Source organism: Rhinolophus ferrumequinum, chromosome 8, assembly GCF_004115265.2.
Source record: "Rhinolophus ferrumequinum isolate MPI-CBG mRhiFer1 chromosome 8, mRhiFer1_v1.p, whole genome shotgun sequence".
In the NCBI taxonomy this organism is placed as follows: Eukaryota; Metazoa; Chordata; class Mammalia; order Chiroptera; family Rhinolophidae; genus Rhinolophus; species Rhinolophus ferrumequinum.
The window spans coordinates 55039486-55066124 of record NC_046291.1 but is presented as its reverse complement, the minus strand read 5'-3'; the positions used below and the strand labels follow the sequence as shown (position 1 = coordinate 55066124).

General features: G+C 39.7%; 1 protein-coding gene across 2 annotated transcripts in view; it reads left to right on the top strand.

Annotated features, from left to right (window-relative positions):
• Positions 1-26639, top strand: part of CERS6 (ceramide synthase 6) — a 276665-nt gene that overhangs the window by 244772 nt on the left and 5254 nt on the right. Inside the window, exons 9-10 of one of the 2 annotated variants that reach the window (XM_033112505.1) lie at positions 24982-25138; positions 25706-25729. In XM_033112505.1, coding sequence (XP_032968396.1) covers positions 24982-25138; positions 25706-25729 — 181 coding nt within the window. The remainder of the gene's footprint in view (positions 1-24981; positions 25139-25705; positions 25730-26639) is intronic. The other variant, XM_033112504.1, reaches the window with a different exon arrangement.

The window sequence follows — 26639 nt, the reverse complement described above, 5'->3', positions numbered from 1 at the left end:
TTGGTATAACTTATGCCACTATAAATAGGAAGCTAATAGAGGACCACTTAAATGAACAAATCCTTCAGGAACAAAAGACTCACACATCACAATGGCAGCATTTTGCAATCTATCAGTTACCAGTTTCAGTAGTCAACCAGGTTCACCAGATTATATTTTGGGAACATACATTGCTTTGCTTTCAACCTAATTTTATTCTGAAGAACAGTGATGATAAAGAAATCCTATATAAACAGTTTGGTTTTAAAAGTTGCTTAGCAATAGCACAAAAACAAAAGAAAGAAGCAATTAGGTTTATATTTAGTGATCTATCTATATGCATCTGCAACACATTTCAGGAATAAATCAAAAGGGCCAATCCATTTCATGCCTCCTGCTGCTAAATGAATGTGGGAGTCAAGCTGCTATTTTCACAGTGCAAGACATTTATTGTTGACAAAAAAAAACAAAAAATTCTTCCACTTATACATAATCAGTATCCTGGCAAATGATGCTGGAGAATTTCAGCTCCTTAAGCATCAAGTAGAACAATCTTTAAAAAATAAAAATTAGGCCTGTGAGTTCAAAAATCAAAAATCAGTCAACAGTAAATCAAAGCATTTAAATACTTTCATTGTGCTCAGACCAGTTCTTTACTGAGTCTGTGTTAGGTTGACAAGACTGATCTTTATGTCTCACCCCTCCTCAATGGAACAGTACAGCACTTAAATTATTCAGACAATACAGGACTACTGAACTTTGTTCCTGGCTCATTCACAGCTGTCAGTGTTAGTACAACTTACTGTCACCTAATGCTTATAACAATCTTCTTCCCTATTCCCTCTCCACTACCTCCCAAAAAAGTATACAAAGTCAATAACTAATTCAACTGCCGTTATGGTAGATTTCGCATATAGATTATTGTACCCACCTAAGTTTGTTTCTGCTTCCTAAAAGTTTATACAAGAACACTTTGCTCCTGAGATGTGTCGGGGGTGAGGGTGACACCCTAATCTGTTTCTTCTGTTCAGACTGAATGTGAAACATTTATGACCAGCTTGCTTCAGGCCTCTAAGAGTGTGATCCTTGGACTGAAATGGTTTCTGAGTGCAGAATACAAAATGCTAGTGAGACCTTTTCATCAACAGCACTTAAATAATTTCTCTCGGCTGACATAGCTCAGAAGGAAAGGCAAGGAGACATAGGAGAGCTAAATAAATTGATTTCCCACTGATAGCTTACCATCACCCCACATATGGTAGGAATGTGTCGACCCTCCCACACAATATGCTGTACATGGTGCCAGGGGACTGTTGGGACTACAGACTAAGGTCACAGTCATGCTCCCTATAGCCACCCACATGTTGACAACACAATCAGAGATGAGCACACTTTCTTTGTCAGCATGGAGATTATTTGCCATGGAAACTAGAAGACACTTGGAGCACCTTAGCTGACCTATAAACTGAAGGTAGGCATTGTACCATAATAATTTAGGTGCTTTTTCAGCCAGCTCATTCTCAAAAACTGAATGGGGAAGGAATAAAAAAAAAAAAATGTTTTTTTAAAAAGGAGAAGTAAATGTATATTAAAATTCTGTGAGGTCTGCCCCCTCCCCCATTGCTTTCTGAAAATAAATGTGGAAGTAGGCATTAAAAATTCATCAGAACCATTTTAAGACATTCACTTGCGGGTGTTCCATTAGCATGTTCATGTCATTCATAAACAACTCTGACACAGCGTCTGTCACCTTGAGCACTGTTAACATGTGGGCCGGATAATTCTTTGTTGTGGAACTATCCTGTTTGTTCCGGGGTGTTTAGCAGCATCCTTGGCCTCTAACCACTACATGCTAGTAACACACACATACGCACTAGTTCTAAAAATCAAAATGTTTGCAGACATTGCCAGAGGGAGAACCACTATTCTAAACCAGTGGTTCTCAACATTATTCGCAGGATGAAGATCTAGAAATATTGATGTTCTTTGTAGAACACTATGAGATACTATTATTTTTAAAATGCCATCATTCCAATTCTGAATGATTTCCTTAGCACAAAATGGCTTTATCATACATAGACTATAGAAAATTATAACCTCCAATACACATGCCTAGGATAAAAACAGACTTGCAAATTGAGCATGAGCCACAATTTCCTTATATTTTCCTTTAAGTTTAATTTTAGTAAATAACAAAGGTTAACCACTCCCTAGTCCATTCTCTTAATTTTCTAATGAGAAAACTGAGTCCCAGATAAAGTTAACTTCCCAAAGTCTCTCAGACTCAGAGCTAGAGCTGTGATAGTCTTCTTCTTGCTAAATATTCTTTCCACCAACCTGCACTGCTTCTCAGAAAAACACAAAACAGAAACTAAACTTAGCCATCTTCTGCTTACCTGCTTCTGTTCCCTAGGTGAACAGTCTCCTTTACCTCAAGAGAGCATACTCCTGACCGTTGACAGCTTGTGATGGGCCCACCACTCTGTGGGATGCCTGAGGATTTCTCCCAGTGATGGAGTCACATGCCTCCCAAGAGTCAAATGATTGTCTGCAAGCCTTTTATGTCAGTTATATGTGCAGTTTTATTGTTCCATATAGTAAAATATTAAGTAACACATTAACATACAAGTGTAAAACCAAAATGGATTCTTCTTAAACTATAAAAATTAAGTAAAAACTAAAAATATCTAAAAAATTAAGTGTATATGAGACAACTATAAAAAACTTGGAGAAAAATCATAAAAATCCAGAAGGCTTCTCCACTGAGATAGCTTCCAAGTGGCTTTCAGCTTTTACTCCTCTTTAAAGAAGCCCGAAGTAGAAATTATAGACTCTGCATTTCAAGAATGGTATATGCAAGAAAGGTGAACCAGAGAACCCATATTCAAAAGGAAAACTCTTGACTCTATATCAAAAAGACTGATGAATGAAAGTGCATATATTTATACATCTTTAAGATACATGTATTATTTGAAATGTTGTCCCCTTTAACATACTTTTTCAAGTACTAAAACTCAATTGAATCAGATAATGTCAAATGTATAGAATGTATGTATAGAATGTCATAGAATAATGGCAAATGTCACAGAATAATGACAAACATATAGAATGTATGTATAGAATGTCATTGAACTCATGTCAGCCAAGGATATTGGAAAGCTATTTCCCAATAATCTCGAGGCTGATTGTTTTTTTAAATAGCCTCTTAAGTGAAATAATGTGGAAATAATATCAAACAGGGAATTAAGAATCCCATTCAAATTTTCATTGTGATACTAATTTAGTGAACTTGATCAAATCACCACTCTTCTCCCTACTTTTGCTACCTCCACTCTAAGCAAATGTAGTAAAGCCTTCTTTGGCAGAGTTTGTGTGTGTGTCAAATGAGAAATGCACGTAGAAAAGTAACTTGAGAGGTTAGAAGCATGATATAGTACTGTTTCTAGCTCATTTGAAAATGATGGCTCATATATGTAGATAAAGACATTATCAGGCACAGGCGGGCTTTAGATGAGAGTACTGAGGCGGAGAGGATTCTTTGAGGGAATAAGTCAAAAAAAAAATCTGACTATTTGAAATAGACTAGGGAAATTTACAAGTAATTCAGCTGTAGCATTTGGTCAGAAATATGAATTTTCTCCTAATAGCTAGCATTTTCCTTTCAGGTTTCCAGATTGAGATGATTTATGGGTAAAGACAACTCTAGCATGCAGGTGGCAACCTGAAAGCCATGTCACTAGTGTGTGACCCACCCCATAAGCTCCTTTACTCTCACCCTGCCTTGCCCTCAGGACCCATCACAGACTTCTCTTCTGCTACCTTGCTTCTGGTCCTTGTTGCGTAAATGTGTGGATCTGACTCTATGCTTGGGCAAATTAGTCTAGAATTTGTGCAAAGGTGATTAGTTAGTGGCTGTTTCATCTCTGTCTTTCCATCACAGTTTTTCTGCTCCCTTTGAAGAGAGATTGCTTCCTGTGTGTGTCTACCTTGACCTTTTCTTGACCTGATAGCATGCCAGGCTCTTAAGAGGCAAGAGCAATTGTGACAGAGACCAGACTGAGTAATGGGATGACAGCATCTTCCATTAGAGCTGTACTCACTATGAATGCATCTGTAATCCATCAGAGGGTCTGAGGAAAAACACAATGAAAACCTTTTAAGGTGGATTCAATTTAGAGCCTCCCAGGAGAGACTGAGTACCAACAATGGAAAATTCAATATTAGGCTCACCAAAAGACCCTGCATCTCATTAATGTCCTTTTTCTCTACTGCATAAGGACAAAATTCTGCAGCGACCTTTTGAAAAAATATGGCATTTAGTTTTTCAAAAAGAACTACTTCTTTTGGATTCTTTAATACCAATATTCATAGGAAATTTATTCGGGAAGATGTGAGACTATAAAATGAATGGTTGCAGCGTTTAAAACCAATTGTTGAGATGTACGGTTGAAACCCAGCATGAAATTATCCAGGTGTGTGACCCTAGGCAACGTTGAAAAAAATATGGCAAGCTTGATATGGCAGTGTGAGTGCCAGTGACTTTGTTCTTTACCTTATATGTGTATAAAGGAATATGTCTAACCCCATTCCAAAAACTGAAGTAAATAGTAAACAGTAGCGGAATGAGTTGTTTTTCTTTGCCCTAGAAGTAGCAGTATAATATAATTGATCAGTATAATCAGTATAATCAATAATTGATCAATATAATAATTGATCAGCCTGAGTACAGTTTATAAATGACTCCTAAATTGTTATAGGAAAATATTCAGTAAGATCCATTTCTACAACACGCTCACAATGGGCTCAACAGGTGAATGTGAATTGTTGTTAACAGGTGTGATGTGGCATTGTGGTTAGGTTTTAAAAAGAGCTTGAAATATTTATAGATTAAATAGTATGGTGTTGTGGATTAGTTTAAAAATAATCCAAGGTAGGCATGGGGAGCGCGTTAGATGAAAACACACTGACCATGAGTTGGTCACTGTTGAAGCTGCTGCTAAGGGTGTATTGAGGTGGTGGAGTCATTGTACTATTTTCTTTCCCCAAGTGTATATATTTGAAACTTTCCATAATAGAAGGTAAAAACCAAATTATGAAATGGAGCTCTATTTTAGACATAGGATGAAAGACTCATATTATGCATTGTTTGACTTAAGATAGGATTCTGTCTGTGATAAAGAAAGTGGGGTGTGGAAGCCAAAGCACTGCTTTGTGCTAACAGTTATTTGCACATTTGACCAACAATAAGAGGTGTGAATCAGTTTTGCTCTGCCATGCACTAGTGACAGATGGTATGAAAAATTTAAGTGACAGGTGGTGGTGATTACTAAACAATAAACAAAGACAAGTTATCAGGAACCAAACAGAAAATAGCTACTTTTTGCTCCTTGTGATGCATCTAAATTGGCCTTTTTTATATAATTGTCATTTTCACATCATGATAGGTGTGCTTTGCTTAAGACTATGGAAGTTTAGAACTTCCGAAAGTTTTAAACTCTAGCTTAAGGTTCACTATTGTTCCTCTGAATAGAATTTGAATATATTAAACAAATAATCCATTGAGGGATGGACTTTGAAGTAAGCATAGGACAGAACATTATAACTTAGAATTTACATCAGAGATGTTTTAATAGGTTATGGATCAAAGAAAATTTCATGAGGTTCTGTTTTTTTGTTGTTGTTGTTGTTGTTTTTTTTACCAAGCATAAATTATCAAAAGCTTACTTAGGCTCAAGGCTAATAAAAAATGCATACCCCTGTCCCACGGAGCTTGTAATCCAGTTCTGACATTGGACAACTAGTCTACTCGCAGACCAAAAGTAGTCAACAGAGATACACAGTTTTGCAATGGGGGTACATTAGAAGTTTTAATTCTGATCAGGGACACACAGATGGTTTCACTGAGCCTTGATATTTGGGCTGAGCCTTGAAGAATGAATAGGTAGCAAATGGAAAGAAGGATGGGCCATCCTAAAGTAATACCATGAGAAAAGGCAAAGAGGGAAAAGCACAATATGAAATGGTATAGAATGTTACTTAAAAAATAGGTTCTAAGGTTAGGTCATATGGTAACAATTGCATATATATCCCTAAATTTACCGTACATGTAACAAGATGGACTCACTATGAAAAGCAAGTAAGGTAAAAACTGAGAATGGCCAAGAGTACAGAAAATTTATGTCCCTTAACTCATGCGAGTTAAGAAAATGGCAGTTGGATTCTCCCACATTATTTATTTTTTGCTTTTGTTCTCATTGTCTTATGCTATTTAATTTAATTTAATTTTTGCTAAGCACAAATAGTTGAATCCTCAATTTTATATTACATAATGCAATAGATTCCACTGTCTAGCAAGACGATGGGAAGGAATGTGGCAGAAGAGCTGAGTTTGGAAGAGCCAACATTTAGAAGTATGTACCTTAAACAATCCAGGTCAAATTGGGACCTGATTTTGAAAAGTCCAATATGGCACAAAAGAGGGAAAGATCTGTGTTGTGTCCTTTTCGAGAATTTAAGCGTATTTAGCGCCTAATGATGGGAAAATCCCATGGATTTTCAATTAGATGCACATTGTTTAACAGCACTTCACACAAATATGATTCTCAACAGGAAAAAATAAATATGAATCAAGCACAATTTGAAGAAAAAAATGGAAAGGAATTAGTTTCACTTACTTTTTCTAGATAGTCTGAAATTTCTACATGATACATGTTATCTTCAGAATTTTAAATATTAAAATCATTCTAATTAGGAAAAAAATCCATTGTCCTTCAAATATTTGAAAAATTATGGTTTGCCAGCACTTTACTACATAATGAGACCATTAAAGAAAAGGCAAATATTTCAGTCCGTACTCTTATAAATCTTTCAATCTAGGGAGGCAGACATCAGTCATGGAGTTACAATGGTGAGTATTATGTAAACGTACTGGCTGCTGTAAAAGTCCAACCTATTCTGAGGATCAGAGAATGATTCCCTGAAGAATAATTCCCTGAAGAAGCTGCCATCTTAAGAATGAGTTGAGGTTAGCTTGGCCACTGGGGGCTCATGGAGCTACTTGGGACTTGAGAAAGTGTTCACAGTGACCATCTAATTTTTAAAAATATATATATTCTAGATTTTCTGGATGACCACTTCTTGACCAAATACTACCCCACAATTTCTTTGCTCACGTGGCCTTTTTGTTTATGATACCTTGAAACAAGTTCTAACTGGGGGACTATTACAGTAACTGCCTACGTAGGAGTTGATGGTGGTTTAGCACAGAGTTGTAATAGCAGTGGTAGACAGAAGTAAATGGATTCCAGAGGAATTTGGGAGAGTGATAGAGTATGTAACCACATTAGTTATAGAGGGGATGGGTAAAGTCGATGGAAGTATAAATTGTGACACCACAATTTTGATTTTAGTAACTCAGTGAATGGTAAAGCCAATAACTGAGGAACAAGATGGACTCTGGACAACCCTGTATGTGTTCAAATCCTGGCTCTGTCACTCTGTCTGTATGACTCTGGGTGAAGTACCTACTTGGGGATGCAAACAATAGTATGTCTCTGAAGCTTTGATGGTTAATGAGAGTGGCAATAATGGTGACAGTGGTGTTATTTGTAATAGGAATAGGTTTTGGGGGAAAATATGAATTTGACTTTGGAAATACCTCATAAATACCCAAGAGGAGGTGCCAAGCAGTCAATTTTATATTTATGTAGGAGCATTGTAAAACAAAACAAGACAGACTTAGCTGGAAAAACAAACTGGAGAATCATTAGCATGGATTTGACTGTATACTCATTTGTTTGATTAGAACATGGTGGTAATGAGACCAAAGTTTACATAAAATAAACAAAATGGTTATTTTAGGACCACAACCCCTAGCTCAGGTGGCCGGGCTTTAAAGGTGTGACCCTATCCACCTCCAAAGGCCATGGATGCGATGGTGCCTCATTCACGAGCAGTGACAATAGTATTCTAAGTGTTGGTTCCTTGGTGCCAGGAGCATGTAAATAACATAGAAACCCCAGGGCTATACAGTTGGCATCTGAAAACTTCAATTTCAGCATAGTATCCATTTCAAAGGATAAGCATGTTCTTGGCAGCTCCACAGTTGTCGAGGGGCCCAACTTCAATCAGAGCTATAAGGAAAAAATTTGAGCTCTGCCTTGACTGTCGCTTGTCTTACTCTGCAGAGGAAAATAATAAAAAAAAACAACACAGTGGATAATGATAAAAATTCATAGCGTTAGCATTTTGTTGGTATTATAATTTGCTTCAGTTCTGCGTGTCGTGGTATTCACTTGAAATGGCTTCCAAAGTCACTTGGTGTTAGCCTCGATGTGAGGTTTCATCCCCTTCATGCCTGCCATTCTAATAACTTTCTTCTCAGGAGCCTAATGTTCTCATTATTTTTTCTGTTGTATGTCTAATGCTTTTGCTAAAACTAAAGTCTTGGCGTTAAGCAGGCCAAAAAGAATCATAGTGGCACAAAGCACACAAAAGTATGCCTATGGGTATAAATACTGCACAGCAAGTATGAGGAGTAGCCATGCTCCGTCTGAACATGGAAATCAGTGTATCCAGCCGGGATACTCTGGACTGCTGAAGTGAGGGCCATGCTTGCCATCAGTTTTCTTGGAATGGGGATTGATCGATAGCCCCCATTATCAGCACCCAATAGACTGTAGACTTCATAAGTGCCTGGGCAGATCCAATGCAGGTCAAATGCACACAATCATTGTACTCTTAGAGCTTATGCTTTAAGGCGGGAGGCAATGAGATTGTGAAAAAAAAATATCTACAATGAAATATCTACAATGAAATATCTACATTAAAGGACAAGTCATAGGAAGAGGCAAGACACAGGAAACAGCTAGTGCCAGCATCCTGAGGTGGGAACAGTGTTGGCCTATTCCTGGAACAGAAAAGCTTGATGAACAAGAGGGAGGAGGTAGGAACTGAGGTTGGAGAGGTAGGAGAGGTTCAGGTTAGGGACTTCTGTGGGCCTTGGGAGGTGTTTGGGATTTCATTCTAGTTTTAGTGGGTGGTTATTAGAAGGTTTTAAAAAGGAGGATGATTCTAATGGTTATGACTATTCCTGGAAGCTTTCATTATCCCTGCTGCAGAGCAGCGGGAGGCTCCCTGCTGTCCTTGGCACCCATCTCCTTGAGATGGTTGCTTATTTGGAACTTTGGTTGCCTTTCCAGGTGGACTGAATTTCACTTGGATCAATATCTTAGGAGAGGAAGGGATAGTTCGCTTCAGGGCTTCACACTACTTAGAGCCAGTCCTAACCCTCCCAGTTAGAGAAGTGGGCCAATGAGAAGCGGGCAGCTCAGTGTATTTGTACTTGCCATCCTCCCAGGAGAGACACCTCGAGGTCAGGTGAAGAGATGGAGCCTGGTAAGAGTTGCTTTTCCAAACTCAACATGAAAGTCCCCTAAATATAAGCTCCTCTGGTGTTTTAAATATAATAAGCCTAGTGATATATCTTAGGAAACTTGATGGTATTGTTCGAATCCGAAGGGGAATATTTATATCAAGTAATAACTTATGGTGAACATCGCTTTCTCTTTAGCAATGTGAATGCTAAGTGGCCCAAGTCGTCATAGGGTAGATGACGAATCATAAACACTTCCTAGGACCCTCTGTACTGGATACCTAACAGGCCTGTTAAGGGTGTGCTCGGGACACCAGCAAAGTGGGCCATAACATTTTAAAAAATATTTTTATATTTTAACAAAAGTTAACTTTTGTTAAAAGTCATGCCAAAAGAGAAAAAAGAATGTTTAGGGATTTTTTTTACATTGTTATACGGTTAGAAATCATTTTTGATGTGAATTTCATGTGGTCGAGGATAAGGGCACCATTATTTTGGGGGGCTTTGGGCATCTTTGTCTGGTGCTGTGGACATTTTTCTTCTTCTGCCTCGGGCTTCACTTATTGTCTGAACGGGTTTACAAACTCATGCTTCAGACTCGCTGTTCAAAGGCTGATTTCTGCAAAATCCTGGAAGGCGGTTAAACATAAACTTTCATTAGCTCAAAGGAGGGTAAAGAAGAGCTGGGAAGAGTGGGGTCCTCAAATATCTCTGAGTTGGGGCAGTTCGAAACCTCAAAAGTTGGCGATTCTGATGCTGAAGGCTCTGTTTTCCTCATTAAAATGGGGAAGGAGGATAGAACTTAAAACGTATCCTGCAAAGCCTAGTGAACTGCATTCAGGCTCACACAATCATAAATGACCCACAGTCATCATGTCTACTGAGCGCAGGAATGCACCAGTAAAAAGTTATTCAGAATTGTTTGTAGATTTTTTGCAAAATTACTAAAGAAGGGAAATAAAGAGCAAAAGAAAAAGAAGTGTACAGAAATAGTTCCCAAACTCGTCTGCAGATTGAAATCATCTGGGACCTTGTAAAGATCCCACCACCCAGGCCGTCTGCCAGATCGTTAAACTAGAGTCTGTGGAGGCCGGTCAGAGGCATCAGGACTCTTAATGCTTCCCAGGGAAGTCTAATGAGCAGCCAGATGGAACTGCCGACCTGCAGAACAGGCGCACAGAGGCACGTGGCACAAGATGGGAAATGGAGAAACCAGGTCTCCGAATCCCACAGATTAAGCGGAGTTCGTTTCACAATGAAAAACACGATTTCAATTAAAAGCTGACTTGGAATCATTTCAGTGGACATGTTATATAAACTCCAGAAGTCACATGCATGTTTATGTTAACCAAAAACATTTGCCTCCCCGCAAAAGGTATTTGTGGGGCACCTGCTATATGCTTCACCCTAACATTGGGGGCCCTAAGACAAGACTGTGTATGGAAGTCCCCCCACCCCCGCTCTGTCCTCATGTTCTACATAGGATCTCACTCTAAGGAAGATTGGGCAGAACAATCTGAGAGGCCCGTCTGGCTTTCTGGGCTTTTTCTTCTTGGACTCGTTTCTTTAGTACCATCCAAGTTCCACACTAAGGATACTTCGCTCTTAGGAATGTGAACCACAAAACCGACTGTGGCTGGCTCCGAGTTCCCCTCCCCGTGTGCACCTTGGGCTTTCCTCCAGGCACTGAAGACTCACCTTTACCTCTTCCCCCTCTGAGGCCGAACACAGATAATATTTTTGAGCTCACTTGAGTGAAGCTTTTTCTTATATCATCACCCTTGAAAAAAGTTTTTAGGTGTTTTCTCTAATGGTAAGACTAATACATAGGTTTGGAAAATAGAGAAGATGTTTTCTTTTAAATCCCTGGAATCAGAAGTAACCAATGTTATCAATTTGGAATATTTTCCTTTAGTTACATTTTATCCACGTGTGGATAAAATGTTTGTATATATGAAAATTAGAGATCATACTGTAAATAATTTTAATCTGATTTTCTTCACTTTTCATGAAATTGTGAGGATTTTTCCATATCAACAAATAGAAGACATAATTTTAATGTATGAATAGCATTCTACCTTATAGGTATGCCTTTTTAACCATTTATTTGGGTTTTTTTTTTTGCCATGAAGAACAATATTGCATGAACATTCTTGAACTTAAATTTGTTGATTTCTTTAAAAACAAAGGTAGATAACTGTAAAAGTGCATTTATAAGGATAAAGAGTCACTTTTAAATATTCTTTACATGTATGGCCAAATTTTCTATCAAGAATTCACTAATTTACACCCTGACCAGCCACATATGGGTGGTGCTTTCACTTTATTTTTGACAACAGTGTTTCATCGTCTTTGTAATACACATTTGAGGATTTGATAGTTTAAATATTATCTCTTTTAAGTAATTTGTTAACTTGAACATGTTCAAACCCACAGAAGATTTGAAAAACTACACTGAACACTCAGCCTCCTCACCTGCATTCACTAGTTATTAGCACTTGCAATATTGCATTTCTTCTACACACACACACACACACACACACACACACACACACGTTTGCCAAATCATCTGAAAGTAGGCTACAGACATGACACTTCAGCCTAAAATCTTTGGCATACCATGTCTCTTGTTTAAATTTTGTATTTATTGGATTATTAAGCACAGTGAGACATTTTATCCAGGTTTCCGTAGCCATTTGAATTTCTTCGTGCACTGTCTGTTCAGATCCTTTGCCCACTTTCCCCTTGACGAAGTGCTTTTCTCGTCAACATCTATGATGTGAGTGAAAGCTGCATCAGATGCTACCTGAATGCCACTTACACCTCCTGACAAGGCGCCAGACCTGTACACTCAGGTAGCCAATGGTGTGCATGAAATTTCCTCTGTGATTTAAGGTGCGGTCTTGGCTCTTGCTATTTATGTCAGTGAGAGTAGAAATCTTACGTTCAGCTTGTTGACTGTAAACATTCTATTCCTGATCAGGGACGATTGAAAAGAAGTAATTGAGGTTCAGTGGATAAGCACAGTTAAACACATTATAACCAGCAGGAGCAGAGAGAATGTCTCGTCCTATCAGTTAAATGAATTTTTTGCTTTTTAGATGAAATTCCCAGGACGCTCTGTGGAGCGTTTTTTGAGTATTCGAAGATGAGTTTTACCAGACAAAACCACCATCCCTAGAGCCAAAGCTTGGATGTTTCGCGGTGGGGGTTTCTGCAGAACTCATTGCCCCAATTGCAGCATCCAGCTGGCCTCACGCAGCAGTTGGTACTGCATTACTGCCTTCCCTCTCTCCAAGACAACATGTTTGTACTCAGTTCTTCCACAGTAAATTGTTTGAATATGTACCTGCCCTGAGTTTGCTAGCAAATAGATTACATCAGACAGATTCCCGGCCTGGCAGTTACAGGTGGAAGAAGCTTTCAAGTTTCAGGCCCAGAGCTTTGCACAGGGGCGTTCCTCTCCTAAGTTTCAAGGCACAGCTACTCGTCTTGTGGCTCTCTTTTCATTAGTGTAACATTTAATCCCAGAAATTAGATGGTATTAAATGCCACATTGAGTATGTGCAAGGCCTGGCCTTGATTCAAGATAGAGACACCTTGATTCAAGATAGAGACACGGACAGTGTCTTGTTTTGATATATAGTAATGTTTTGATACATATGTGCATGTTTTGATATATATTGTAACATTACCCTCCGAATAGAATATACCACTTTATATTCCTACCCCTGTTCCCCAACTAGATTAGATTGTGAGTTTTTTAAGGCCCACTAGTATACATCCCCCACACTTCCTGGCAATGTTGGGCATACAGCACAAAAACTTAATAAAAATAAAGTTAATTCCACTTAACTTTCTTGGTTACCCAATAATTAACCAAGCTCCCCTTGCTACCTTTGCTTGCTTCCATGTTATGTCCGCAAAAGATAGGTATGTGGCACTGAGCTAAGCATCGGGGATAGCAGTGACCCTGATCACAAGCCTCATTACCTCAGAATTGATATTAATGGCCAACACAAGTATGAGTGTCAGATTCAAAGATTCTGAGGACTAGACTGTGGACTGAAACGTCTTATTTACTACATGACTAACAACCCGTTCTCACGAATGACTCAATCACCTTTCCTAAAAAGAAAAGGATTGAGAATGTGGGCTGCCATCATCCAGGTACCACTGTACTAGAACCCAGAGCACTGTTGGAAGATGCAGAGGGGAGAAGGTTGTACACTCTCCTAGATGACCGAGTGCCACATCAATAAATAAATCAGGGCTTAGTTCTCACATGAAGAATCGCATTTTTCCTGTTCATCCTTTTCCACTGCTCTGCAGCATCCTGCGGTACTTGTTTCTATGAACTATAATCACAGGGCAGTATTTTTAAAGAGCTATGTTCCTCAAAGATGTTCTCTCCCTTGCTCTTGTTTCTGAGACCCTTATGTCCTCTGGCCAAGATCTCTGCCGTAGCCTCCTACCCACCATCGCCACAGTCCCTCTCTCTCCTGATGGAAACTATCACAGTTTCTAAAAGACTCTTCCTAAATCAAGTCCTTAATCCAATGCATCCCCATATTGTCCAGGATTTTCTCTTATTTTCCATTGTAAGTTCAAACTTCTCTTCCCAGCAAGAAAGAGCTCCCACAAAACGAAGCCATCCAACATCCCTTCCTTCAGTACTGCCTTCCAGGTACTCATTTTAACTATTCATGATTCCTTGTGTATATTCTTTGCTTTTCTAGCCTGTACATACATTTGCTCAAAATGCTGGCTTTGCCCTGAGCGCCTATTATACTTAAGATATTTTCCCCCTAACACTCAATGTATTTGATTCTCCTACACTTAACTTTTAACTCTAAGTATATAAGTAGATACTGAGTCTTATCCATCTTCCGGTCCTTCTCAGTGATACAGTGCGTTGGTTGGTGAAGGGGAACCCAAATGCCTTAATTTTAGGAGAGATCATTTTTGTATTCAACGTAAGGTGAATTGTGTACTTCTCATAGGGGGAGAAAAACTTAAGAATATTGATGTGTTTGACACTGGTATGTGTCCACTGGCATCGAGTTATATATTTAGCCCATGCCTCAAGCCTTGCACATAGATTGAAAATTGAAGACATCAGCATAGTACAACTGGTTGCTGGTAGCTTCCAGCTTTGCTGTATTGAACAGGAATGCGAGTCAAGGGCTGGGGACTCTCACACTGACAAGTCACACCCAGCGCACTGGTTATATATAGAAGCTACTGATGGAGTGTGAGTGAGCACATAGCTGGTGGCTGCAGCTAACCTATGCTGAGTTTTACTAAGGAATCCCTGTAGCCATTGTAGTCTGGTTAACGTGTCCCGCTGCTGACAGCTAAAGCTCTGCTCGCTGTTCCAGTGTGGGGAGGAGGCAAAGTTATACAGAGGTTTGCTGCCTAAATATAACACTTGCTCCAGGTTTTAGGCCCTTCACTGGTTCCTTCCTAAAAATGGGGTTTTATACTTTTTTGCCTTGTTTTCTGCTTTCTTAGTGTCCCTCATATTTCCAGAAGTAAAACTAAACAAAGTGAAACCATTCCTCTTGTTTTGTTAGCCTTAGTTGTCTGGTTATTAAATTCAGAGAAACGAACATGAATCACTTCAGAACAATGCATCTGTATATTATATGGAATATCTTATACGTGGAGAAAATAAACAGAAAAGGTAAAATTTTAGGTAGATCTGAAAACCTAAGAATTCATAAAGCTGTTTAAGTGAGACTTCAAAGAGCTTTTAGTAATCATCTTGTCTTAGGCCTTTATTTTGTAGATGAGGAAATTAGCAAAAAAGAAACGACTCTTAGCATCAGAGTACCTGCAAAGGCAGGAACTCAGCCTAGAATACAGGTGTTTTGACTTTTAGTTCACACATAATACTCAATACTGTCTCTTCTGAGTGAGCTCTCTTCCCACCAACACTCCAAAACATGTCCTTCTACAGAAATGATTCCAATAGTTAACATTATTTCAATTCTTTTTGAACCAGAATGCTGTGATTATATATGTTTTCATTGTTCAATTGCCTTGTTATAGTCAATACATGCAGTTTCATATTTGTTATTTTTCTTTCATACTTTTAAAGCCTACAAAAGTGAAGTTTTCTACATCTCTTTATTCACTCTCCTAGGGTACCCCACTTTTTTGATGTATTTGTTTCCCTTGATTTTCAGCACCTTACAACTCGGTTTTATCAGCTCTGACTTACTCTAGGGAGGCAATTCTTTGTTACAGACATGCTTACTGTATCTCTCTTGCCAGCCGGAAGCTGATAAAGATAATGCAGTGCAGTGTTCCTCAAGACTGCAGGCCTGCGACACATTTCCTCTTTGAAGCAACACTTCCAAAATTGTCAGGGACATTTCCCTAAGATTGAATCCTGGCAATAGTTAAATAAAACACAAAGAGATGAAAAAAGTACTGGCAATACTTCACAGAGATAAGGCCGGTAGAATCTAATGCAGTGTGGCTCATTATTACATGTTCAGAAATGCCACACATCACATCATATCTCCACACACAGAGCTAATTCGAGGAGAGATTTAATACAACCCAGGAAGAAGAGACTATCCCTTTCTTTCTTCTCTCCACCTATCCCTACTTTTACCCTCCCTCTCCACCTTCAGCAAAAGAGAAGGGGTGATGTGGGGGGGGCAGAGTCAGAGCAGGGGGCATTATGCAAATCACAGTTTTCTAGAGGGGTGGGAAGCTGCAATCACACACTGGGGATACTGTGGGGACAGAGTCAGGAGTGCAGTTTCTAGGCTCTCGCCGTCACATGGAAAGGTGCTGGCTCAGGTAGTAAATGGCTATCAACTGTGATCGGATGGCCATCAGCTGTGGCTAGTTGGCCGTCAGCTGTAACCAGTGAGCCATTGGCCACTAATATAACTGCTGTGGCTACGCTAGCAGCAAATGGGGGCTAGCAAGAAGATGGTGGCTGAGCCAGCAAACCCGAATTGCAGTTAGCACGGCGGATTGCAGTTAGCAGCTAGCGAGTGGGGTTGGTTGGTTGGCGGAGAAGCGGACAGCAGGTTACAGATCGTGTGGGTCCTGCTACCTGTGTCTCCAATCCAGCCGCCAGCGAGAGTATAGTGGTATGACTCCCCTATCTATGGCTCCGTGGGTGTTCCTTTTTGGCCTCACCATATCCTGCGTTCTTATGTGGGGAGAGGGACCAGAGACCCCACCTGATGCCCTGCATGACAGACACCATATGAAAATATGTGACCCAGAGAGCGAGAAGTAATTATGGGCAGAGTGTCAGAGCCAAGAAGACGTGAGATATAAGAGTAAGGAAGTCAGTCAGGAAGGAGGTGGAAGGAGGCTCTGTTTACCAGGAAAAACAGATGCTTTTTAGCTTACCTTTTGAACCTATCACTCAGGTGGTGCATGCTTGGAGAGTGGGCCTGTGTTTCTTAAAAAGCCAAAGGATATACATTCACTAGTGAGGATATATATTTTTTCTTTGAAAATGTATAATTAATATTTGTTCAGGTTTTTTTTTGTTGTTGTTTTCATTTCAGATTAGCATATTATTTGATTCATTACTCTGGGAAATTCCTGTTGCCTCCTTGGTATGGCAGAGAAATCTCACAACCAGGCTTCTAGGCACACAAAAGTAGGGCTTCCCTGAAGTATGGACACCTCTGGGACACACACGGTTTCTAAGATAGCACTGACTCTCTTCAAGCTCCTAAACAAAATGGGTGGAGTCTGACTCTGAGGAATGAAATCCTGAGATTCTCCCTGAGCCAAGACTGTACTGGAATCTTCTCAAGGGATTTTAGAAAGCAGAAGGATAGCATTCTCCCCCGGTTGCCAGCCTGTACCTGATGGCTTCCGAACCTCCCTTTTAGCTTTTATTTGCTACAAGTTTTATCAAGAGTACATATCCTCTGTTTTTACACACACACACACACACACACACACACACACACACACACACACACATATTAAGAGAGGGAGAGAAGAAGACCAGGAGATAATGTATTTAGATTAAAACCAAAAACCACAATATTGTGACCTAGGATAATTGAATACTATTTTGAGATATTGATCTCCTGACCAAAATGTTGGCGTTTTATCTGCCCTGCCAACTTTACAGGTTAATAATGAGATTCAATCTAATAAACATGAAAATTGTTTGAACATCTTTCAAATAGGAGGAGGTATTACTCAAGCTCTCTTAAAACAAATCTTTCAATGGACTAGATAGTGACTCATTTTACTAAAGCATTCATACCGTTCATTTCTAGACATACTTATTTTCAATCTCCACATAGCAATCCCAGCACGGAGGCATGAAAATGGCTGCTGTGTGCCTCGTCATCTACTCTAGGCAATGTGCAGACCACATCACTCCCATGAGCTGCAATCAAGGGAAGAACCGGGTACCCACCACATTGCAGGTTCTTCTGACCCCAAAGCCTTTCCCACACAGAAGTTACTATTTAAATAGCTAATGAGAAAATATACATGGCACCAGAAACTGCATGTATGGGAAGTCCAAATGGAAGATACTCCCCGAAAGCAAGTAGCTAGACCAGCCTCTCTATGTCCTGTTGTAAATAGCCGCACTATAGATGAGACCTTCCTCCCGGGCCACTAGGCCTCCCCTCTCCGCTTCCTTGTCAGAGCCCAGTGGGGTCCCTCAGGGACAAGTTCAGTGAATGCCACAAATGACCAAGCTTTTCTATTTTAAGCTGAGTTCATTGATGAGACTCAGAAACTTCAAAGGTGAAACAAAGTATCTCACAACCAGAGTTCCAAATTGGTATGTGTTTGTCTTAGTTTTCTCTCATTGCTACAAAAATTACCATTCACATCCCCAAGGAAAGGTAAAAGGGAGAGAAAGGCAAAGAAGCCAAGGGCAAGCTGTGAGCATTGTGAGCATTCCTCGTGGGCCCAGCAGCGCTTAGCCCTTCATCGGCCTTGCTTGGAATGGGCTCTACAAAGGACATGAGCCCAAAGCCTTCCTTCAGGGAAGAGAGTGCGGGTCTGGGAGGCTCCAGGGCCTGGTCTTCCATCCTGCTCCTCTAAGGGTGGGGGGATGGTTTTATGCTCTCTTAGAAAACTGCAAAAGTGAGTCCCTGGGCTCTCAGTGTCGCTTGGATGGCCCAGCAGGCTTCGTCCTTATTGAACCTTTCCTTGAAGTAAAGAATATTTGGAGATATACAGTTGGCCTAACCTTTCCAAAGAAAGAAGCAAAGAGCAGAGCACAGGGCTGGCCCTCCCATCTTCTGCTGAGTTTAGAAAGTGCCCTTTGGTTTTGTATCTTTATATCTTTCACATACATGACAAGGTGGTAGTGAAAGGCATTAGATGAGGTTCGGTACTGGAGATCAATCAGTTAGGATGTAAGAGCTGAATGGGGTAGGCCAACGTGGGAAAAACAGTTAAATAAACCCAAATGGGTCATTTCAGCAAGAAGCGCCTCATATGGCTACTAGAGGCCAGATTAGGAGCCCAAGAGACAAAAATCACAGAGAAAAAGAAGCAGGAAATGACCGGCTGAGGGGAGCACAAAAGCTAAAGCAGCAGGTGCATTAGTGTACTTCCTCCGTCATAATGAGGTAGTGGGTTGTCCGCTCTGCGCATGGGCCAAGGGTGAAAAACTACGAAAGGTCTGGGTGAGCTGGGTGAAGAGTGAGCTGAGGAAGAGTAGGGCCTGAGGGCCCAGACAGGTGGGTTCCAATCCCAGCTCACGGCCCCTTGCTAGATCTGACCTTGGGAAAGTTATTTACACTCCCTATGCTTCAGTTTCTTCATCTGCAAAATAGACATAATGGTACCTACTACAAAAATAAATAGAATTTTCCCACTGGGTTTATTTCATGAGGCTTAAATGAGTTTGTGCATATAAAGCCTGGGCCCAGTTCCTGTCACTTCGTTAATGCTCAGTAAATATTAGCTAGAAAGTGTTCCCCTGTAAGGGTATCTCACAGGGATGTGGAAGGGACTAAGTGAAACAATGTATGTAACATGTTTGGCACAGAGTTCAACACATAGTAATTACTCAGTAAAGAGCAGTTGCAGAGAACCAGGTAAAAGTCTGTTTTAGGGACATGTAGGCAGCAAAGAGCTGGGCAGAGGTTTGAAAACAAGCATGTTGAAATCAGTATACACCCTGAAGGACATGGCCTTGGCTAGAGGGACTCAGATTGCAGATCAGGAACATAGAAAGGCAGACCAGTCAGTGGAGGGGTTGGGAATTCAGGCAGGCAGACAGCAAATGGGGCACCAAGAGGACAACGACTGATTTGAAGAAAACACCTGCCCCATTCAGGAAGTCACCAAGTACAAACTTCCTGGGATAGCTAAGTCTGGCCAGGCTCTGACCTAAAAGTAAAATAAATGAACTGACCCCATGTCGCACTCAGATGGAAATACAGTAGAACTGATGTGCCCATTGCTAAATGAAAGACAGATGGCTCGTTCATGTTCAAGTTTATCTTGCTGTTAGGGATAGAGAAATTACTTCTGTGAATGCTACAGACTTCGTGAATCTATTATTCAAGGTAGTTAAGCAACCATGCCGCAAGCTACCCAGAAACCATCCTCCTAAATGAGAACTTGCTGACACAAACCAGTGCGATGAAGGAAACTAGCTGCAGGTGGGGCTGTCATTGAAAGGACATTGCAAGTGCAATTTTCAGCCTTGTAGCAGCCTGGACTACACAACCCTTGACCAAAATGCTGCTTAGTCCTCGAGCCTCTATTACCTTAGAAAAGCTAAAACAAAGAGGGTTGTTTATGACAGTGAATGAATTACCTGACTCCTCTTTATCAAATGTTAAGTGCCTATGGTTTTCTTTCAGAATAAATTTTAAATGCTTTTCTATCAGCATTTACTATTAAATGAACAAAACATGCCAGTAGATTATTGATATCCTGAGGTAGAACCTACCTTTCATTTGTTTTGTGTAGGTCAAATGAAAACATATGCCAGAGAGACACACATCCTGAAATACATTGAGGCCTGTCTGGGAAAGCAAAGTCAAGGCCATCCAAAACCTGAAGTAAAGAACACCCTCGTTTTGACTGAAAAGCAAATTTTCCTTTTTAATGTACCCTCACTGGCATGATGTGTGTTCCTCAAAGTTAGACTCTGACCCTGACTTTACTAGAGAAGCAATCTTGGCTCTCTTTGGATCTCTGCTACGAGCCTAATAACTGTGGTTTTCACATAGGTCATTCCAGAAACACACAGTCCAAGGCTTAAAGGAAGCCCTTTGGTGACGGTGAAGGGGAGAAAGGACTCAGGCAAAGTTTGTGCTTACTATGGGCCATGGTCTTGTCGTCAGCATCCACTGAACATGAGAATGGTCACCTAACTTTACATTATTAAATTGGATCATAAATTTAAACTTTGAGGTGACAGGTCATGATTAGAATGAAGGAATTAAGCATTGGTTGCAGCTTTTCGGAATAAGATGCCATTGAAGATCCTTTTGCACTGTTCTGTATGACAGGAGACATCCTGAACTCTGAGGCTTAAGGGGAAAGCAGATGTCGCATTGATGCTTAGAATGTGAATGAGTACGGCCTTAAATATCGTAGTAAAATGAGACAACTCTATGTGTTTTTTGCTTAAAAAAAAAAAAGGTTGTAAACTTTTCTGCATAAATGTATGCATCCCCCCACACCCCGCATAGCCTGTATAATAATTCTGCGATGATCAAATTTACCATAAAAGGTAAGCATGAACAAAAATAACTACAGAGCCTAGTCAAATTCTTATGATTCATTAAACATCCATTAAAATAACTCATCAAGGCTAAGCACTGGGGTGGTAACAAGGGCATCTGCGAATCACCAGTGAATTTCACAGAGCTCAGCTTTGTCCTGCAGGAGTCCATTTCTATCAGAATCAAGCAGGAAGAAACACAGACCGGATGGAGCCTCCTCATTCCATTGTTTGATAGGATTCTTAGAAAGGAGAGTGTAACCTGACAATCAAGTGATCGCTGTGCCAGCACTTGCTCACACTTTGGCAGAAGATTCTGGCAGAATAGACCTAGTTGAGCAAGCTTTGTATATGCATGATGTGCCATCTAGTGGTTAAGTGAGTCCAACATTAATGTAAAGGAAAATGGTCCTTTCTGCTGTCATATTACCTCCAGCCTCTTCACCACTTGATTTGAGCCGCTGTAGGATGTTTTATGCTGTAGGCTAACTGTAATTTTTGTGGGGGGGTGGGGGCGATCTATTTTTTGAGAAGCCACATGTTGAACACAAAGTATTGGAGTGTGGGGAGAACATGGATAGAGTAATTTTGAAGCCAGAGGTTACAAATTGACAGTGTTTGGCCCACAGAGTACTTTTCCGTTTTATTTTATTGAGGCATAATTCCCATATACAGTGTGGCACTCAGATCTTCAGGGTACAGCTTGAGACATTTTTACATTTGTAAATGTTTACATTTGTATAGTCCGTGTAATCACCGCTGGATCAAGCTGTAGGGTGTTTCCAGCATCCCAGGAGCCTCCCTCTTGCAGTCCTCCCTCAGAATAACCACTATTCAGAACTCTGTTCCTACAGATTCGCAATGGCATCGTTAGAGGACGTACTCCTCACCCTAACCTCCGAGAATAAAATCTTTTAATCATGTTTTAATAGTTGGCCCAAACAGGGACAACAGTTTCCTCATCTGAAACATTCTGTGGCTTAAATTTTAAAAAGGCCCTGTTTCCTGGGTTTATTTAAGAGTCCAGATGACATAATGATCTCTCTTTCCCCAGTCTACATCCCCAATATATTGTTTTTCTCACCAATTTTCTCACTAAGAGATATATCCATTCAGTGCACTGATTGTTTTTTCCCAAGTGTCTCCGCGGGTAACCAAGTCAATTTTCAAAGAAATCCCATTACTTTTGAGCAGAATACCACTGATTATCATGGCAAAACCTATGAATTCTGATGCAGCATTGCAGAAATTAATATGAAAGCCATGTCACCAGCAACTGCGTGACACCCTGTTCAAATTAAGTCAAACAAATTGTGCTGGTGAGAAAGGTTCTCAACCTGTAATCCAGCAACGGCTATTCATTTGTAATGAATAGCATAACGCAGTCACTGTTGCTATTTCTATGGGGCCTCTTCCTGTTCAAATTAAACTAAATTCTCTCTGATGTCAAAATGAATAGTATGTCAAGAAGCAGAAGTAGTTCTAAAATAAAATTATTGTTATTATTCCAGAGCTTTCTTGTGCATACCTGTTTATTTAATTACTGAACAAACAAACACACAATCAACCAATATGTCTAGTGAGCATGTTACTTCTAGGTGTTTTGCAAGATGCTGGAGAAAGAAAAGATAGAAAAGGTGTGTGGGTCCTACCTCACTGCCACATACTTGAACCTTGTTTAGACCAACATGTTGTCCTTGGCTTGCAAACTGGTGTTTAAAGAGATGGCTGCCTCTTGGGATAATAAACAAGGCAAGAATATAGACACTATCCTAATTTATTCCTTTTTACAAATAACTTGTATTTTTTTCCTAATTATTCAGCATGGATTTGAAACAGAAAAATGTAAAGAGGAAAATATACACATCTCTAACCCACCAAACAAAGTCTATAACAGCTTTGATTAATTTCTTTCCAGGAAGTATTATTCCCCTCTTTTTCTGTGTGTATGTGCATACGTTTATTTTATGGAGTTGAAATGATACGTATTTTTTTCCATCATGTGAAACTGTTGAAACATGTTTAATACTTTGAGTGACTTCATAATTTGTGGAATAAGTGAAAATTAATTTTTTTAACCATTCCTATTACTGGAAAATTTGATTAAAATAGTTAGAGAGATTTAATGTTTATATATTTGAAATGAAGTCTTTGACTTTCTACCATACTCAATTCATAAATGGCCAGAATTTTCAGAATAGTGTTAAATAATATTGGTGATGTTGGCCGTCTGTGGTTTGTTCCCTGATTATAAAGGCAAAAAAATCTGATGTTTGTTAAATATGATGACAACTGCTTATTTGAGATGCTTAAAAATCATAGTAAAGAAGTCCTTTGAGTCCTAATTAAAAAAAAAAAAATCAGCAATATAGAACTGACCATTCCCAGTGTCTTTCAGTGCTATTGAAATAGTTAGGCTTGTACCAATTTGGCCTTTGGATATATAATACATTCCATTCACAGATTTCCTAATATTGGTCCTCCTCCATCAGAAAGAATACTACCATAGCATAGTGTGATAGGCTTTTAATGAATTGTTAAATTCACTTCCATACTATTGATTTGGGGAGTTTAATGTCCATGTTTTTTGTGCATTGTTCTTAACAGACGACTAGTGTGGCCGAGTTAGAGATAACACTGCGATCTTCTCGTGCTGGTCTATAAATGTGAATTGCTGAAACTGGGGATGGGGAACCCGTTTATGTCTGTTATTCATTCTCCTTTTCTCTTTCTGTCCTCCCAGCTGCAATAAGTAGTTTTATTTTCTTTTCTGAATTTATAAAGTACTTTTCTTTACCTCTCGCAAAGCACTCATTATACTCTTATATGAAAATTATCTGTATATCTGCCTTCTGTTCTTGTACTGGTGGTTTGTGTCTTAAATTTTTCCAAGAGTTTTCAACCCCTCTCCCTTGGCCACTAAGTGTTGTCCACCTAACTAACCTCTCTTGTAGGGTCCCAGCAAAGCACTCTATTGGCAGATGGTGGAAATACACTTAGATGAGTTTTGTCAACACCCTTAGATCTCCAAACCAGCCTTGCAGTAAACTAAGGAGGAAAGCTAGGAAGTAAGAGTGATTCCAAAAGTCTGTGGTATCGTGCTTCTCTGTGGCAGCAATGTGAGTCCAGAAGGCATGAGTCAACTACAAAAGGTTGAGGAGCAGACAGCAGGGGTGAGAGCCAAGCACTGAAACCAGCCCTCATGTACCTGCCCAGGTAGCTGCTCCGTTCTGGTCCCGATGGAGGATTACAGAAAGAACCATTTACTTCAAATACTTTTGCCCACCTCAAGTACATGCTCTTAAAACTAAGTATATTCATTATATTCTAATAATTGTTTTTAATCCTTCCAACACTCATCTTAAGTTACCACTTCAAAATGATATTTTTCAATTGTCAATTCTTTCCCAGGGGACAGCTTTCAAGATTAAGGAACTTCTAGGGACTTCTCTACTAGAATATAAAACAGTTGAGGACAGGAACTAAGTCTTAAGTATGTTCTAGCTCCCACTGTGCTAGGCATATAGTTTAAATTTAACTCGTGTTTCTGGCACTAATTAATCTTTTTTTTCTTCAATGTAATGTTATTGAGTGGTATTCAATGCTTCTTTAAAAACCAAAAGCAACTTCAAAAGTCTTCTAGCAAGCAGAGATAGAATCACAACCAAAAACTTAATGGAAACGAATGGAAGAAATGATAACAAAACTAAAGGGGGAGCATAAGTATATTCAAGCTAGAATCAAAATGACTGTTTGTCGGCAGGGGAGTAGTTCAGGTGATGACTCTTCAAAATATCTGGTCAGCCTTGCAGAGAGTGAGTGGTTAGTTGATATTGTTGACTTTCTGCTTCTGTGTAGTTACTAGAGTTCCTTTTACAGCATGAAAAGCTATGTTCAATGATGCCTTTTTCCTTTTCCTTAGGGTGTTAAATACCACATTATTTGAAAGCTGGGAGATCGTTGGACCTTACCCTTCTTGGTGGGTTTTTAACCTACTGCTGTTGCTAATACAAGGCTTGAACTGCTTCTGGTCTTACTTGATCGTAAAAATAGCTTGCAAAGCTATTTCGAAAGGCAAGGTAAGATAAAATACATCCTTTCCAATATGTGCCAGAAAATTAAGATTTTTGGTGGTTCCACTGAATCAACAAGAACATTATTTATTATTTCAAATTTCATCAAACTGATATGTTTTTCCAAAATTTAGCATGACCTCCTGGAATCACAAACCAATTTTATTTTCTTCTATTTCGTTCATTTTTTAAGTTGTAGCATTGCTTTGCTGATGACTATTCCCAGTTATATGTATTTATATAATTTTAGATTTAATGGTGATACATAATTTGTTTTGTTCTTTCTCTCCATCTCTCTGCCTCCTTTGGTCCTTCTCTGGTTATACTGAACAGAAATTTAATAACTTCTTCCCTTTTGTGAGAAGGGCTGCTTGATGCCAGTATGCCCATTTATGCTTTTTTCAATAAAATTTAGTTTACTCTTTTGGGCTAAAAAACATTCTCATGAGGCTGATATGAATAAAGCTTCTTGAGTCCCAACCCCTCTGTGTAAAGCAGTGACTTTTCCAGAACATTCTCTGTGACATTTTCTTACTTTCGTTGTTTGTTCTCTTCCTTCTGCCACCCTGGAAGGCTGGGAAGTGGAACCCTTTACATGTAAGTCTCTCACAACTCTCTCTCCATGTCCTAGATGCCACATTAGCCTGTTGGAGGGGCACTCAGAAGCTTCTTTCCATGTGTATTGTTCTGTCTAATCTGTTGGCACTGATGGAGGCTTTGACTGAGGTGTGGCTCTCACCAGCAGCAAAGGAGTACTAGGAACAGCTCAGTTAACGCCCTTTCGTGTGAGCTTGCACTGCTAAATTTTGTGTGATCCAACAGAGAAGGAGAGGAATTTCTTTTCATTGGTGTTTAACATATTAGCTAAAAACAGAACTAAACCAATGTGAAGTAGGAGAACAAGAACTAAGTTAGGGAGAGGATCAACACAGTCCAGAATGGAGGCCTTACACCAACGTTGCCTGGTCTGCCCTGGACCACAGCACAGCACTTGACCACCTTGTCCTTACTGAGGTAAATAGAGCTGAGCCTCCCACAGAGGGTCTTGGGACACCTACTCATGTACTATGAAGCCAATTCTCAGTGTCAGCGCTATAGAAATCCAAAGTATTTTGAGCAATTAATTGTTTAGAAGCGCAAGTTTCTTGTTTTTCCTCTGTGACCTCTTACTCTTTGAAGTGAGCGTGTATTTTTATTTTAAAAATGCTTCTGTTTTCATTTGGACACATACACATTAAATCTACATTCACAATACTGTCAGTGGGATAACAATAACTGAAGACACGAGGATGCCACGGAGTAAATTACTTATGTCCTTTCACCATTGCTGTTTCCACCAGACATACTGCCTTCTCTCCAACTTATGTCTTCAACTTTATGAAGAGATGATCATTAATTTTATTCCAGATCTCAGGCTTCCGAATATTTTAACTGCCATGGCTGGTCACCTAGGACAGTAAGACTTATCTTGGCCGTGGGTTATGGATTCTATTTTCCTGTGGGTTAT